We start from the raw sequence: 16,696 nt of genomic DNA, 5'->3' as shown, positions 1-16,696 counted from the left end.
ACTTTCAGAAATTAACTGTGATGTAAATTGACAAAGAAATTACACACACAGGGACAGAAAAATCAAGTGATCACTTTGGGCCCAAAGATTCACAAATTCTAATGTCTGTGTAGAGCTGGAAAGGAACAAAGAAGATAGGTCTTAGTTTAGGGTTAATGGCTGCTTAAATAGCCCTCCAGGTGTAATACTTCAGCTTCTGAACACCAAGGAGGGCTTCTCTTTCAGGAGTCTTGTTTGGGAAATCCAGGTAAATCCATTTTCTGCCAATTGATAGGAGCCTTACTTAGCTGGGGGGAAGTTTAGGTGTGTAGTGCCATCTGTTGGCTAACTCAGGCCTGACAGACTCTAAAATGAGGATTAAGATTCCAGTGTGTAATCAAGCTTGTTTCTTGACCTGTGAGTGTAGGGTTTTCATTTCCCCAAGGAACAAGAAATAAGCCAGCAGCTCTCGTTGACTTAACAGAGAGAAAATGCACAGTCAGCAGATACCTTAGAAAGTTTTAATAGCATGAACTCTTTCTAAGAGGACAGGGAGTCTGGATCGCCACACATGGCAGGTGTTGGTGGGGGAGGGGAGCGGTGGAAGAGAGAGAAGAGCCCCTGCCTGTGGTTTCCTCAACGTGAAGAATTCAGAGTGTGGGAATTTCTTTCCTTGATACAGATCAGTAAGTCATCTATCACTTATTCTTTCCAGTGACATGGAAGACCACCAGGCCTTACCATCTGGAAAGGGAAGGGAATGAGCATTTATATAGTCCCTCCCATGTGCCAAGCCCTGTGCTAAGCACTTTTTACAAACATGATCTCATTTCATCCTCACAGCAGCTCTGGGAGGTAGGTGTTGTTATTATGCCTATTTACAGTTGAGGAGACAGACAGACAGGTTAAGTGTCTTGATAGTAAATATCTGAAGCCAGAGTCTTCCTTACTCCAGGTCCAGTGCTCTTTCTATACTATTAAAACTTTCTAGGATATTTGTTGACTGTGCATTTTCTCTATCCACATGCCCCCACCTGCCTCTATACCCTTCAGTCTCCTGGCACTGTCATCTAACCTTCTTATATAACCTAAGACCCCCTGGGCTTTGGCATCTGCCCAGTCACTGATCCCTTAGATCTCCTGGCCTCTGTATCAGCCTTGTAGCCGAGCTTTATTGTATGTGTTAGAGAGGGAGATCTTTGAGAACAGGGGCTTTATTTTTTTCTCTTTGTATCCTCAGTGCTTAGCACTATCTTTGGTACATAGCTTTTAATAAATGCATTTTCCTTCATTCACTCACTTATGGTCTAAAAGAGCTGCCTGGGCATTAAAAAGTTAAGCAACTTGCCCAACCATTATCCTTCTGCTCCACCATGCTGCTGGGGGGTTAGTAAATATTAAGTAGCCACAGTCAGTGTTCAGAGCCAAATTCTTCACTAGTGAAACATGCAAGAGAGCCTGCTCCCTTAGGCTTTTGCCAAACCTGGCTTTGTATGAACTCACTTTTATTTATTTTCATTGTTTACAATGAACTTTATGATCATGAACAAATCTAAACATGTCAATACATAAGGAACAAAAAAAAGAACAGTGTCAGAAATTGGGAGTTTCTTTTACATACAATTTTTTACATTCACTTTTGTCAGGATCCTTTGATCTTCTCACTTGAGGGGAGCCATTATTTCCTCAGTAGGGATACCTCTCCCATTGACTCAGATCGCCCTTCCTCCATCCCTTAGGAAAGGGTCTTGATAAGTTACTGTGGCCAATAAAGTTGATCAGGAGGCAGGGAGTAATCTGATAATCTGCCCCTCAGGACTTAGCCAGGCCAGTTCCCAGGGAGCAAGCACACATCACCAGGCCACTAATCAAAAGCTTCCCACCCACCAGAGATGGCACCCCACTGCTTTTAGGGACACACCAAGGAAGGACTTTAGGGAGGGTGTCCTCAGTCCCTCAGAGGCAGCCCTGATGACAAGGGCAGCCCTCTTATCTAACCACCACACAGTTTGCTTCTCTTGACTCTGACCGACTCGATATGTGATACTAAGCAAGTTACTTCTCAGTACTCTAAAGACCCTCTAAGACTAACACCTGCATGGATAGCTTCCTTCCTTCTTCTCCTTCATCTTCTTGTTCTTGTTCGTGACATCATTTTCAATTGTGTCCCACTCTTTGTGACCTCTTATGGAGTCTTCTTGGCAAAGATACTGGAGTGATTTGCCTTTTCCTTCTTATAGATGAGGAAACTGAGGCAAACTGTTAAATGACTTGCCCAGGGTCAAACATCTAGTAAGTGCCTGAGGTCAGATTTGAACTCAGGAAGATGAATCTTCCTAACTCCAGGCCCAGCACTCTATCCACTGAGCCACTCAACTGTCCATAAAATCACAAGTTCTATTCTTCAGTAATCAGCATCCCTCCAGACAGGGCGTTGTGATAACTAGATACTTTACAGAATATAGAGAAAATTGCCCTCTAGATTATGTTCTAATTTTAGCTGGGGGAGGGGGGGAATAATTTGATTGCCCTGGCTGATAAAAAAAATAGTACCATTCTACTAGTACATTCAATGGAATTAAAATCCTAGGATACCTGACATGTGCACATGTGAGCAGGCATGCAACATATTGGAACAGAAAGACCACTGGAGCTGAAGGCAGAAGGCCAGGGCTCTAGTTCCAGCCTCACCACTTAGGGCTGTGTGCCTTGGGCCTCTCACTTCACTTTTGTGCCTCACCATCCTCATCTTTAAAATGAGAGAGTTGGACTGGATGTTCTCTAAGGTCCCCTATAGCCCTAAGTCATTTAACCTCTTCATGCCTCAATTCCCCATCCAAAAAAATAAAGGGAATGTGAGTTGTGCCTTCTGCCTACCTACCCATGAATGCATGAGATACATGGTAACTGACAATATAGAATTTATATAATGCTGTATAAATGGGAGGTGTTACCATTATCTTTCAATGGAAATCATAGCTGTCAGATCAGACAGATTCTAACCTAACAGTCAGGTTAGGAAAGCCTTGACAGGCTAGAATGGTAGTCCCAATTTAGTTAAAATAACTCAAATTGCCATTATGTTTAAATATTGGAAGCCGATTGTGTTCATAAAGGCATAAGGGCCATTGCACTTCACCCTAATCACACAACCAAAACCTTAAATGCAGTTCTGTGTGCCACATTTTTAAAAAGAATATTAGTGAACTGAATATACCCACAAAAAAGTAAGCCGGTTGGGGAGGTGACTAGAAACCAGGCCATGTTGGGACCAGTTGACGGAGCCTGGGGGTATTTAGCCAAGAGAAAAGATTACTTGGAAGAGAAGGAATGTTGAATGTTAGTAGTATTTGAAGGGTTGACACGTGGAAGATGGATAGACGTATTCTGCTTGGCCCCAGGGGAAAGAGCTAGGAAGCTGAGCTTTCCGATTTCTCTAAAGTGTTAGAGACCTTGATACAGAGATGTACTGTTAAATGTTCAACAACCAGTTGGGGAAATGGGGGGTGGGGATGAGGGAAAGGTACACAGAACACACTTTCAAGTTTATCCTTCATGATTAGCATTTTCTCCATCACTTTACTACAATCAAAAGAACAATAAACCCTGATTTGTAATGTTTGCCAGTTTCCTAGGCATAAAAATTTAACAATCTGATCTTAAGCAGGTGTAAGCTAACTGCAGCACATCACTGGGTGCCCATTTGTTCAGCTGTTTGGGGCTCAAGCATTACCTGAGCTGATCCTTTGCCTGTGGTTAGTGATTTCATAAGGATTACTAGAGTAACTCATTTAAGTTAGCATTAATGACACTCATTTCACATTATTCTCCTTCACCGTACATTTTGCCCTAACAGGCCTTCTTACTGTTCTCCAAACTCAGCCTTCTATCTTCTGCCTCCTTATCTTTAGATGGGCTATACCCTATGCCTGAATTGCATCTTCTCCTTCACCTCTTAAAATGCCCTAGTTTCAAACAAAGCTCAGATAATAAAGCTTTTTCTGATCATGTACATACTTACCTGTGTACATCTTATGTCTCCAAAGTAAAATAGAAACTCCTTGAGGGAAGGATCATAGCATCATAGTCCAAACCTCTTGTTTTATAGATGAAGAAACTGAGAGCTAGAAAAGGGAAAGGACTTAACCGAGGTCACACTCAGGTAGTATCAAAGATGTGACCTGAGCCTGGGGCCATCTTGACTCTTAACCAGTTTTCTTTCTCACTGCCTTTTATACCCAGTGGGAGCTTAATTAAATACTTGTTGGATTAGATGAGGATACAGGTGCTATGTCATTTGAAAATTCTGCTCATTCCAGTATTTTCAGCATCGTTTTTTTCAATAGGCTCCATTGATAGTCAAACACAGCATATGTTTTTGCGCTTGCTTTGTGTTCTCCTTTAGCTATTTGTGTTTAATCTAAATCTTGGGATTCCCTTATATTTCAAAATATGAAGCTGTTGTCCCTCACTTTATCCTCTAAACCAGCAATAGATTCACTTTCCCACTTGTCTTCACTAATTTTATAACCTCATGAAGGTGACAGTGATATTTTGGGGAGGATGTTCTATCTGTTAGAATTCTACCATAGTCATACTGTAATAACCAGTGATTTTCATCCTTGGTTTCAGGTCAAGCTTCCCTTTCCTGTTGATCAAATCACAGATCTTCCAAGAAACGACTTCCAGATGATGATAAAGATGCACAAGTTAACCTCAGAACAGTTAGAGTTCATTCATGACGTTCGCCGACGCAGCAAGAATCGCATTGCAGCTCAACGCTGCCGCAAAAGGAAACTGGACTGCATTCAGAATTTAGAATGTGAAATACGGAAATTGGTAAGTTGAGCCACTCTCCCTTTGCTCTATGATTGGAAATCTCTCAGATTGCTGGAAAAGTTGGTCAAGAATAAAGGGAAACATCAAAGAAAGGAGAGAACTATGATCATTTTATTTTAAAATAATGCCCCAAAGACAAATTATGTCTTCAGATATTTGTATGTGTACAAAATTCTAAGTGTCCTATGGCCTTTATTATTTGCATAATAATTCTTTTTCAAATTTGGTCCATAAATGGGACTATCGATAGCTCACCTGATTCAAGGCTGAAACCTAGACCAGATGGTCTTATAAGAACTTTTCCAGCTCTGATACCTAAGATTCTGTGTCATTCACAACAGATGTCCCATTCCACATGCTTAAGCTCCTTTCCTTACAAGACAACTAAGCCTCAGACTAGGAGTCAGCCTCATTTCTGTAAAATTCTGCATTCATGCCCACATTTCCAAAGAGCTGAATGGAGGAGCCCTTTACTGAAGCTATGTCTGCATTAGCCTGAGAAGTGAAAGATGTATCAACATTGCATCGTGCACCATTGCTATGAAATCTCCCTGTTCCTATGCCTCAGGCAGCCTTTTGCCTTGTTTTAAGCCTCTAGCTTGATAAAAATAAAGGAGAAACGTGAAGCCACTTGAAAAGCAGGAAGAGCTCTTAAATGCTTTATAATTAGTGTAAAAAAAAGCCCACTCAGCCTCAGTGTCCCCGTTGAGTAAGTAGCACACAAACACATGTTCCCCTACATGTGAAGCTCTTACCACACACGTTGCTCATCTCCATGATATCAGTTTAATCAATGGTGTAGTAGGCTAGCTCTGTTTGTCCTGTGGGCCCTGGTCAGATCATCACTCTAGGTGCCCAGTCCTTAGCTTCTCCTGGGGAAGCCTCCTACTGACTGAGGGCAAGGGCCAGGAAACTTCGCTATCCTCTTCCCAGCACAGGAGGCTCATTCCCCTACTCTGATCTAGGTTTTGTGTGGGAGCCAGAAAGCTCCAACTTTTCCAAACTTCTCTGGGTCCTTCGTATTCTCCATCCACCCCCTCAGAATTCTTTGTCTCCAGCACACGCCACACAGCTTTTGCAAACTTGCCTAATGTATTTCTCTCAAGTTACACATCTACATCTGTTTATTTTTCATTTTTTAAACATGTTTTCTTGGTAAATTTATAAATATTTTAGCAGGTGCCCTTTCCCTGTGTAAATCTCTCAGACACACATGGCCACCCTGCCTGCCAGATTGCATTTCCTTTCTCTCACATTCACCACATAAGGACTCATTTTCTTTCTTGGGTTTCTGCTTGCTTGATATTCATTTTTCCTCCTTGCCTCTCCTTTTCTTTCCCTTGCTGTTTCTGTATCCTCCCTTCCATTGTCTTTCCCTTAAACATACTCTCTCTCTCTCCCTTCCCCTCCCTCTTTTCCTTCCTTCCTCCTTCCCTCCCTCCTTCACTTCCTCTTTCTCCCTCTCCCTGTTATTTCTGATTTGGAAGAATTTGGTAAGAGTACCAAAGAGCAGAGCATGAGAGGCCAAAGGCACCCCTGCTTACCCAGGGTATGATGACCAATAGCCACTGGAGTGACCTGCAGCCATCAGGACAATCAGTTAACAAACATTCTTATTAAGCACTTACTGTGTGCCAGGCACTGTGCTGATCGCCATCTGCCTGTATTGACAGACGTAGCACTTAATTGCTCGAGTACTAATTATCAAGTCCTCTCACTTCCTATAGCCTTTTACTTTTCCCCCTTATCCTTTCTGTTGCCCTTCTCTGAGGCAATCCTTGCTTAGAGGTGACTAGCAGAGTGTAAAAGCTTACTCTCCAAATGGTAGGTAAGACATCCTTGTGTGGTGCCTCCCACACACAGATTGCTGTGTCAGTCACCGCAGCTTTCTTGCCACTGTCAAGCCTGGCACCAGCTGAGAAAACGAGGCACTGCTGGTGCCAAAGGGATGAATCCAGCTGTGCTTGGTAGCTGCCCAGAGAAAACAGTGATTGGCACAGTCCCAAAGGAAGGGCTCCCCAGCGTGCATTAAAAAGGAGAGGACTTTCTCTGGAGCTGTCACACTGGCAGGGGAGCCAGGCAGGGCCCTTCTCACAGACTGATTTAGTACAGAAGGGGAAGTCTGGAATTTCAAATTGAGAAGGAGATCTTTCATTTGTAAGCCTATTAGTGGTTGTCATGTGGCTTGTATCAAAACCTCGAGCATTTAATGATAGACATAACTGTGACTGTACCTGCAAAGACTGATCCAGCCATTCTTAAAAAGTCCCTAGATGAAGCTACTATGTCAAATTAGGCCATTTCCACATTCACAAAATAAAAAAATCATGAACATGACCAGTCAGAGCATTTCAACCCTCTTCATTAGTAGTGATCATTGCTGCACTATCATAAACCATAGAATGTTAGTGCTGGAAAGAACCTTATAGGCTACTCTCACAGACTAATCATCTAACCCAGTCCCTCTCATTTTACAAATGAGGAAACTGAGGCCCAGGGAGTGGAAGTGTTTAACCACAACTCTACAGATATTGGTTGTGAGAACTGCCAGCTTGAGTTGTTGACAATGTAATCTATAATTATTGCCTCTAGTCTCTTTATCATAAAAATAGATTAAGTATACAATAAAAAGTTCTCTTTAGTCAAAATTTCCCTATAAATTCATGGGAGAGGGAAAGGGCTAGAGAGTTTTCAGTGTACAAACAAAATTCAATCGCTACACTTGAACTTTATCTTAACATGGTTTTTAGACTGAATAGACTGAAGAAGGTATTTCCTCCACCAAAGCCCTCCTCATCTTTTACTTCTGTGGTATGGAGAGGATCCTGGATTCTCAAAGATTGTCCATGGGAGTTTAAGTTTTGACAGGTCCTGCCACGCTGGAAAAGTTTCAAGTAGAAGAGTCCTAGTGACAAACTAGAAATCTCTTGTCTAAGGACTAGCCTGTATAAGTTTGGAAAGGGTCATTACCAAGTCACCTACAAGGTAATGAAAATTTTCAGCCACAGCATCTCTCAAAAAACTATCTACTATATTATCAGAATTGCTGTCTGCATTAAGATGAATATCCACACTGGTGACGTTACAGATCCTCATAGTGAGTATTGGAATATAACTTCATTTAGTACACACACACACACACACACACACACACACACACACACACACACACACACTCACACACACACACACACTCACACACTCCTACATCCTATCTAATCAGATCTCTGGTCTCATTGTACTGTTGAATTCTGTTTGTACATTAAAACCTCTCTAGCCCTTTTCTTCTCTCATGTTATTTTTCATGAAATTTTGATTAACAGTACTGTTTTGCTTTGTATGTTTGTCCTGCTTTGATGAAGAAGGGTCATGAGGCCATAATAATAGCTAACATGTCAAGCACTTTATGACTGATTGGGAATTTTATAATATATCATTGCATTTGAACCTCATAACTACAGTCTAGAGGAAATAGACCAACAGACCAAATAATATTATCCACATTTTAAAGGTGAGAAACTGAGGCTCGTAAAGGTTAAGTGACTTGCCTCAGGTCACACAGCTCTTTAGTGGTAGAGCCACAATTCAAACCCAGGTCTTCTGCCTTCAGATCCCATCCTCTTTTCGCTGTGCCTCAACCTCTTCTCTAAGAATACAAGATGATTTTATGGAATTTCCTTTTTTTTCATATTTCCAGACTATCTCCCCACACAAAACTGCAGCATCACAGATTTAAATTTGTAAAGAACCTTGGAGTCCAAACTCCTCATTTTATGGATAAGAAAACTGAAGTCCAGAGGGATAGACAGAGTTGCTTGCCCCAGGATCCAGAGAGAATGGCAGGACTGAGATCAGGATCTAGGTCCTCTGGAACCAAATCCAGTGTTATTTCATGAGCATGCTGCCTTTCCAATATATCTTTAACTATAAAACTAGAAAATGAGAATAAAGGACCCTGAGATACTACCCAATCCTTAACTAACAAAATCAACAACCCCCCAGAAAATCAACTACTATGTTCAGTGTGCTATATTTACTGAGACAGAAAAATCTACTGATTTATTATAAAAAGATAGTTAATCATTAGGTTGTAAACAAAGAGAATTTGCTCACTTCCTATGTAGAAATCAGAAAATTCAGCCACTCCCTAAGGAGTCTATTTAATTAAGTATGGGGTGTATACACAGAGTAATATGAGATCTCCAGAATGTGGTCCCAATCCATGTGATGCACAAGGGTTATATTATCATACAAGATGTCATAGATACAAACTAGTATGTCCAAGTTCACTGGAAATGTTACCCAGGTGGGGCACAGTTACATTCATATCTTCACTTTGCTTCTGCTTCCCCAGGTATGCGAGAAAGAAAAATTGTTATCAGAAAGAAACCAGCTGAAAGCATGCATGGGGGAACTCTTAGATAACTTCTCCTGCCTTTCCCAAGAAGTTTGCCGAGATATCCAGAGCCCTGAGCAGATCCAAGCCTTGCACCGGTATTGCCCTGTCCTCAGGCCAATGGATCTCCCCACAGCCACTAGTATTAACCCTTCACCCACTGGCATGGAGCAAAATCTGGCAGCATCCCAGTGTGTAGGGGAAAGCATGCAGTGCTGCTTGGATCAGGGCACTGTGCCCCTTGGGACTCCCTGGCTGCCCAACAACGTGTCAGAGAATTGTACAGCTGGGAGGAGGTTGGATGGAGCTGACCAAGGTACCTACTCAGAGAGAGGTCCCTCTCTAGAACCAAGGAGTCAAACAGTGACAGTAGACTTCTGCCAGGAAATGACTGATAAATGTACAACAGACGAACAGCCCAGGAAAGATTATACCTAGTGACTTGGGCCCTGACATCCCCACCCAGACAAATGTTCGTCAGTCAGCCTGTGGCCAGTTCATTTGTTGTCTAGAAGAACGAATTTGGTGCACACTACAGTGGTCTTAGCAGCAATACTGTTTTTAAGTATTTCCTCCTCCCTACAAGCAGGAGTTACCTAGTTATCTTCACAATGGTGCTATCCCTTGCCCAGGCAGGGAACTCAAACAGTGGCTACACTGTCTGTTTTTATATGTTAATTTCAATCTTAACAGGGATGGACATAACACCTCTGAGGACCCAACCACAGATTATTTTCTCAGTGGCCCATGTCACAAAACCCTATCTCAGGAATTTCCTCTGAATGTTCAATTTTTTTTCATTGAAGACAGCTTCTATACACATCAAAGTTTTATAACTAAACTGTACATATAATATATATAATATATAAAAATATATCTCCATATGCAAAAGTCCCTGCATGCCTCAATTTTCTCATCCTAAAACTGGAAACTTTCATTTCTAATGTATAAACAAGTTCCAACATTCCTTTTTTCTTTTTTCTTTTTTTTTTTTTGTTTGCCTTTGATGCTAGAAGTAGTTTGGTAACTTGTTATGGCAGTAATTTTTTTTTCGTGGTTCATAGTTCATCAATATTACTCGGTTTGTACTTATTTATGGAAAAAAATCAACATTGAAAGCTTATTTGAGAGTTGATTGCAGAGTTTTTGTTTTGTTTCGTTTAATTTTGGGCACAGACAAATGGTGCCATCTGAGCATTGTGGATTTTTTTTTCTTGCAGATACTGTACAGTAATGGTCAACTTTGCCACTTGCACTGAGTTTGGGGTCAAACCTATTTTCATAAATGAAGTTGTAACTTCAGTATAACTCGAGTATACTGTATATTATTTGCTTTATAGTTTAAAAAAAAAGTAAAACATTTTAGGTAATTAAAAAAGCACTCAGGTGATAATTATGTAGGAGAAACAATCTTGCCAAATAATGAATTCACCCTCCAATTTGTAGATGATAATCTGCTTGAATATTTTTGTATTTCAACTCCTTAGCCCCCTCCCTTCCCTTTCCCCAAGCAAATTTTAAATGCATCTAGTTAGTGGTGGATGCTTGATGTCCAGATTCCTAGGTGGGGAGAGAGTTTGGGCATCCCACTTAAAAAATGCATCAGTAACAGAACATCCATCCATGATTTTACACCAGGATTCTGTAGGTGTTGATATCTAGAAACCAAGTTCTGTTTTCTTCTCTAAAGAAGTAAGTTGTGGTCTGGTCACTACTTACTCTCTGAAGGGTTCTGTTATATGATCTTCTCTTTTGAAGTCATGGCCATCAACCCAACTACCTTTGAGAAGGTCAGTCTCCCTGGAGATGACTGAAGCAATTGGTTGAGCTGTAGATTCACTGAACCAATGGCTGGTCTTTGAATGGTCCAAAGGGCCATTGAAGCAAACGTGCCCCAAATAGGAGAGACATTAGTGCAGTTGCAAGCCCAAAGTCTTCTCCTGGCATAGGCAGAAGAATTTTTTCTTTCTCCCTTTCTCCTCTAAGTGCATTGAGTTGTGTTTTGAGGTTCCTTCACTGTCCTGATGCCCAAGTACGTCCATAGCTCATTCTGAGGCTTTAGGCAAGGCAATACCAGAACTCTTCCTAATGGCATTTTTCCTCTTTTGCTGCAAAACTGGTTGGCTGTGCACATCTGCATAAAGAGAGCAGCTTTTCCTCAGCACAGAGGGATGATGTTCTCCTCTGGTGCAAACGTTTACACATGAGGTGTGCACCAGTGTTTCTCTTCAGGCACTCAGTAGCTCAGCATCTTTCCTTAGGAGGAGGAATCAGCTCCCTCACTCCAGTGATAACTTTTATGACATCATGAATATGGACACTCATGAATGCCCTGGTCTTGCTTAACACCCCTTGACCCCATGGCTACAGTCTGGCTCTGGAGGAGAATTGTGTATGGTTTGATATGGGGCTAGGGTGGGAGGGGTCATCGGGGGCTAAGTGGCTAATTTTTGGTTCTTTCTTTGTGCCACTGTTTGGACAATATTAAAGCCGCATGTAAAAGGGGGAAGTTAGTATAAAACGTAGGCAAAAAGTGAAACCATAATAACATGTTTTAGTATTAACTTTTTCTGTACAAAATACTAGCTCTAAATGTTTAAATATGTATGGATGCCAGAAACTGTTGATTCACACAGTAGGAAAAAAAAAAGCCTTTTCTTTTAAAATGCTTTCTTTTTGAAGACCTGCCTCTAGATTTGTGTGTGTGTGTGTGTGTGTGTGCGCGTGTGTGTGTGTGTGTGTGTGTGTGCCCGCCTGACACAGTTTTTTATAAGGCCCTCTTTGGATAATTCATTTTTTTCTTATATGTTGTTATTGTTGTTGGAATTCCTTGACCTTGTAAAATAATTCTTTACTTCACCATAAGGTTTTTATTTGTGGGAGACAATGGTGACAACAAGAATTTTAAACTAAATGTGAATCACATGATCACTTCATAGGTTTTTGTTATCAGGAGGGGGTCAGCTGACAGTATTTTTTAAACTATTTTTGTGGTTGCCTTTTTTAATGACCTCCTCTTTTTTTGTTTTTGTTTTTGTTTTTTACTGTTCTATGAGTATATAAATAACCAAGTCTGCACCAGCTTCTTGACATGATTTTACCCGATTAACAACTCATGTGCAACTGGTAGTCTTGACCTCATTCCATCCTTTGTGCGTATTTGTTCTTGTTACTTTTAAACACCCACAGACCTTGTGCTGCAGCTGTTGGTTCCAACCTGGCTCTCGCTGATGGTAAATCTGTTTATTTTTTCCCTCCCCTGACTCTGTCTGCTAACCCAACCTTTGCCATGGGAACTGTTGAGGAAAACCATTGCTCAAGAGGGAAAAACTTTTTGAAGCTTTTGGGGATCCATTTTTTAAATTATATTTATTTACCCCATGAAGTAACTGATTTCATGTAATTGTTCAGATGCTGTGGATGTGGTTTTGACTATTCTGAACCATGTGCTTATCAAATCTGTTACTGATTCATTTGGAGAGACTTAAAAGGGAGACACTTGGGAGGACTAGATATGAGGACTGAATCCGAATTGGCTCTAATGCAGTACAGAGAATTTAGAAATCAAAAATTGATTGTCCTTTTTTCTCTTCACCCCCACTCAAAATAATTTTTTTTAAAAAAAAGGTTAAAAGTAGCAGTGAGGAAAACAACTTATATAAAATTAAAGTCTGTAATGTATTTTTGAATTCCCTTTCTTCCAAAATAAAGAGAAAACCATCTCTTTTCCATGGCCAAAGGTCTAGTGGTATCTACATCAGTTTCCAAGTGGCTTCCATCCATGGGACAACCAGTAATTGGGGCAACAGCGATACGTAGGCAGATCTCAGCCCAGCTTAGTGTTCCCTTTCCATCTGCCTTCTCCATGCTCCCTGTATCGCCAGAAAAACCTCATTTCATTTAAGCTTATTGTGCTACTGTCACTCACATGCTTTGCAGTGTGTATTTGTTTCTGCACATTCTCTGGGGGTGCCTTGAATAAGACAGAACTCCATCGCACACTGATTCTGGAACAAATTGGTTGGAAAAGAAAAAAGAAAAACTCTTAGTCAAGTTACTAGGACATCCGAATATTTATATTGTGGACTTGCTAATGTATGATGATGACTCAGGCGTCAGAGTTGATGCTGCAGTAGAAGACTATTATTTTGTATAGTGTACAAGTAATTTATTAAATGTCTTTCTAAAGGTATGCTGCTTTTAAGATGCACTATATTTTTGGATTTAATCCTTATATTATTGTTTTCCCAAGGAAGTAAAAATGTAGTATTACAAAGGCTAATAACCATAGTGATTAGCAAGCCAACTATTACCTCTCTTTTTTTTAAAAGGAGAGTGGGGAGTAGCTACAGTAACTGCATTAGATTAACCGGTGTAGGAGGAGTATTTCTAATGTTAAATTCGTCACTGCTGTGGAAAGGTCCAATGCAAATTTTCTAGCTATTTTAAATACTTTATAATTGCTAGTTTTAAACACACACATACACATACATACACACATACACATTTACAATTATAACCCTATAAGAAGACAGTCCCGTTAGTAAACCCAGAAAGTCAACCACAATGTCCTGTTATTGGAATCCACAACACATTTTAGATGAACTACAGGTTCCTGACTGTTAAAATTAGAAATAAAAAAAAGGTTAAAAAAAAAGCCAGAATCCTCCTAACATGTACTTTTCAAGCTTTCCTCAAGGTATCGCCCCCTATCTTTGTCCTACATAGTTATGCTGACTGCACCCTCCCCACCCCACCCCAATTTAAGAATTGTTTTTTGAGTCTTTCCAAAGCAGCCAAACACCATTGGCACAGCATAGGGTGGCCTGTGGTTCTATCCGCAACTCACTAGGAATGCATGTGCGGTCACTGCTTTTGAAGTTTTCCCAGTGGAGGTGAATTTCTTGCAGAAGCAGGGAGTGCTTGTGGCAGCTACGTGCCACACATAAACATTAGAGATCCTGCTGAAGGTACAATAGCTACAGGACATTTTTTTAATATAGAAAATGTATATATTCTGTTGTGAGCTAGTATTTTCTTCTGACATTATGGTTTTTATTTTAGGTTATGTTTCTGGCAAAGCAATCCTTAGTGTGATTCAGTCTATGTGGAGCTAACATCCATGTAGGAAGTGTATGTGTGTGTGTGCACGTGTGTGTGTATGTGCTTTGTGTATAATATGTATATGTATGTGTATTTATAATACAGCCTGAACTATTTTATGACCCAGGCATCATCGCTGATGCTGTAGAATCCAATATACATGAACATACGTATGTGTGTGCAAAGAATATATGTATATAGAAAAGACCTATTATGGCGGATTGGGGATAAATTATTGATCTGACAGTGCAACAACATAGCTTGCAACAAAAAGTAAATGTACAGTATTTTCCTACACTCCACCATGGTAGATGATATTTATACTAAACTAATATCAGTGACATGTTTTTAATTGTAAGCATAAGACATTGCCATTTTGTGAAGAAAACCACTTTGGTGAGGGGGGTCAACTTGAGTAGTTTTTATTTAATGTTGTAACATGGTAATTAGCCAAATCTGACAGCTGATGAAATAAACAGTTCTGTGAATTTCACTTTCATTCCAGTAGTATTGACCTCAAATCAAAGAGTGGCCCTCTGTGAGCAGAAGTGCACCAAGACCAGACGTTTCACTCAGACTTACGTGTAGTGCCAAAAAACGCTCCCCCTGGGGGAGTGGAAGAGGGTGGAGTTGATGGGAGTATATAGTAAAAGAGCTGTGCCCCAGAAAAGAAAAGTAGAAGCAATTTGAGTTGGTCAAAGCGTTTTCTCTCAGCAGGGTAATTCTCAGACCTCTACCATTTCTAGAGACAGGTATGTGTATACGTATGGGTGTGGTGTGGTATGTGTGTGCGCATGAATGTGTGAATGCTTGATTCCCACTCACCTGGCTCACATTCAAACAGAGTGTATTTGGCACATCTGCATACTGTTGCTGCCTTTGAGGGCCCTGACTCGGGAGCACCCCGAGAGCAAGCAGGAGCGATAGTGAACACAGCAGGGATCGTTGGGTGCTTGTCCTCATGTTAGCACCATTCCTTTCAAGCATCGCTTTGGATTTCGAGGCCAGGAGTACCTGTAGAATTTGTTCCAGAACCAGTCCAATACAAGTGCACCTCTAATAAATGCCTTACAAACTTCAGAGGCCATATTCAGAACAGGGTTTTATCAGCGTATGCAAGGGGCTGCAGCCCCTCTTCTCTTCCTCCCCAGGTCAAACAGTATGGACAGTTTTCACACATATCTACCTGTATAATCCTCTGTACCTCTCATAACTGGTCAATGACTGTAACAGGTTACATCAGGTGTTTTTCTACATACTTTTTACACAGATTCTATGCGATTAATGTAACTTAATTCAATGCATCATTTAATTGTACTAGTTCCTAAGCTTGTCTTTATTTTTTTTCTAGGTGACTGTGGTTTCTTGTGATTTTTATTGTAAAAATGAGATGGCTGTTGATGCTTATTCTCTGTTACTAAGAATTTTTACCTTTTTGGAAAAAAAGAGCATTGCTATGAACTAATGAATTAAAACTTCATTTAGTCGTTGTAAATACAGTATTGTGCAAAAAAAAAAAAAAAAGCCCAACCCTTTTCATTCATTTGAATTGCTAGTGTTAACTGAATTTTGTCTAGACACCATTTCTGTTGAAGAAATAAAGACATATCATTATGTATTGTAAATTGATTTTTCTGCCTCTGAAATTTGTTATACATTAATGTATTGGTATATATTAATTACATACGTAATTAATATGTGCATATATAATATATAATAATATTAGTGATGGTAAGATCACATTAGTGGTTGTTCAGTCACGTCCAGCTCTTTGTGACCCTGTGGTCCAACTGTCCATGGAGTTTTCTTGGCAAAGATACTGAAATGATTTGCCATTTCCTTCCCCAGTTTTATGCAGTCAAGGGTTAATCCTTGTCCAGGATTACATAACTAGTAAGTATCTGAAGTGAAGTTCAAACTTTGATGTTTCTGATTCCAGGGCAGTGCTCTATCTTCTGCACCACCTAATTGCCTGAGGTCACATTTACCTTTCCCCTAAGAGCATTTATCTTGATGAGTTTTGAATCTATGCCTGTTTTAACATGTAATCTGATCAGATATTTTGAAACTGATAAAAATTCTAAATTTTTACCATGTCTCTCAATTCCAAAAACTTCTGGCCTCAAGGAGCTTGATGAGGTAAATGAGACAGATTTGTCTCATTACTCACAGAGAGAAATTAAAATGAGTTGAGGAGGAAGGACCCAGTATTGGGAGAGAATCTATGAAGTTAACCTGGAGGACTTTCTTAAAGAAACTATATCTTGAACTGATAGATAGGGGAATAGATGTTGGGAATAGGAGGCAAGTTGGTCTTCCATGCATGTGAAGAACTTGAACAAATGTTTGCAGGGCAGAACAATGATATCCAGTTGGAAA

At 40.3% G+C, this 16,696-nt stretch overlaps 1 protein-coding gene across 4 annotated transcripts in view; it reads left to right on the top strand.

Annotated features, from left to right (window-relative positions):
• BACH2 (BTB domain and CNC homolog 2) overlaps nucleotides 1-15,946 on the top strand; it is a 400,583-nt gene extending 384,637 nt beyond the window's left edge. For all 4 annotated transcript variants that reach the window (XM_072642835.1, XM_072642836.1, XM_072642834.1 and 1 more), the window contains 2 exons: nucleotides 4,612-4,818; nucleotides 9,173-15,946. In XM_072642835.1, coding sequence (XP_072498936.1) covers nucleotides 4,612-4,818; nucleotides 9,173-9,652 — 687 coding nt within the window. In that variant the 3' untranslated portion in view covers nucleotides 9,653-15,946. The remainder of the gene's footprint in view (nucleotides 1-4,611; nucleotides 4,819-9,172) is intronic.
• Nucleotides 15,947-16,696: the final 750 nt, after the last annotated feature.

The sequence above is a fragment of the Notamacropus eugenii genome, chromosome 2, assembly GCF_028372415.1.
Source record: "Notamacropus eugenii isolate mMacEug1 chromosome 2, mMacEug1.pri_v2, whole genome shotgun sequence".
In the NCBI taxonomy this organism is placed as follows: domain Eukaryota; kingdom Metazoa; phylum Chordata; class Mammalia; order Diprotodontia; family Macropodidae; genus Notamacropus; species Notamacropus eugenii.
The sequence above is the reverse complement of the archived record's forward strand: the minus strand, read 5'-3'. Positions and strand labels throughout refer to the sequence as shown.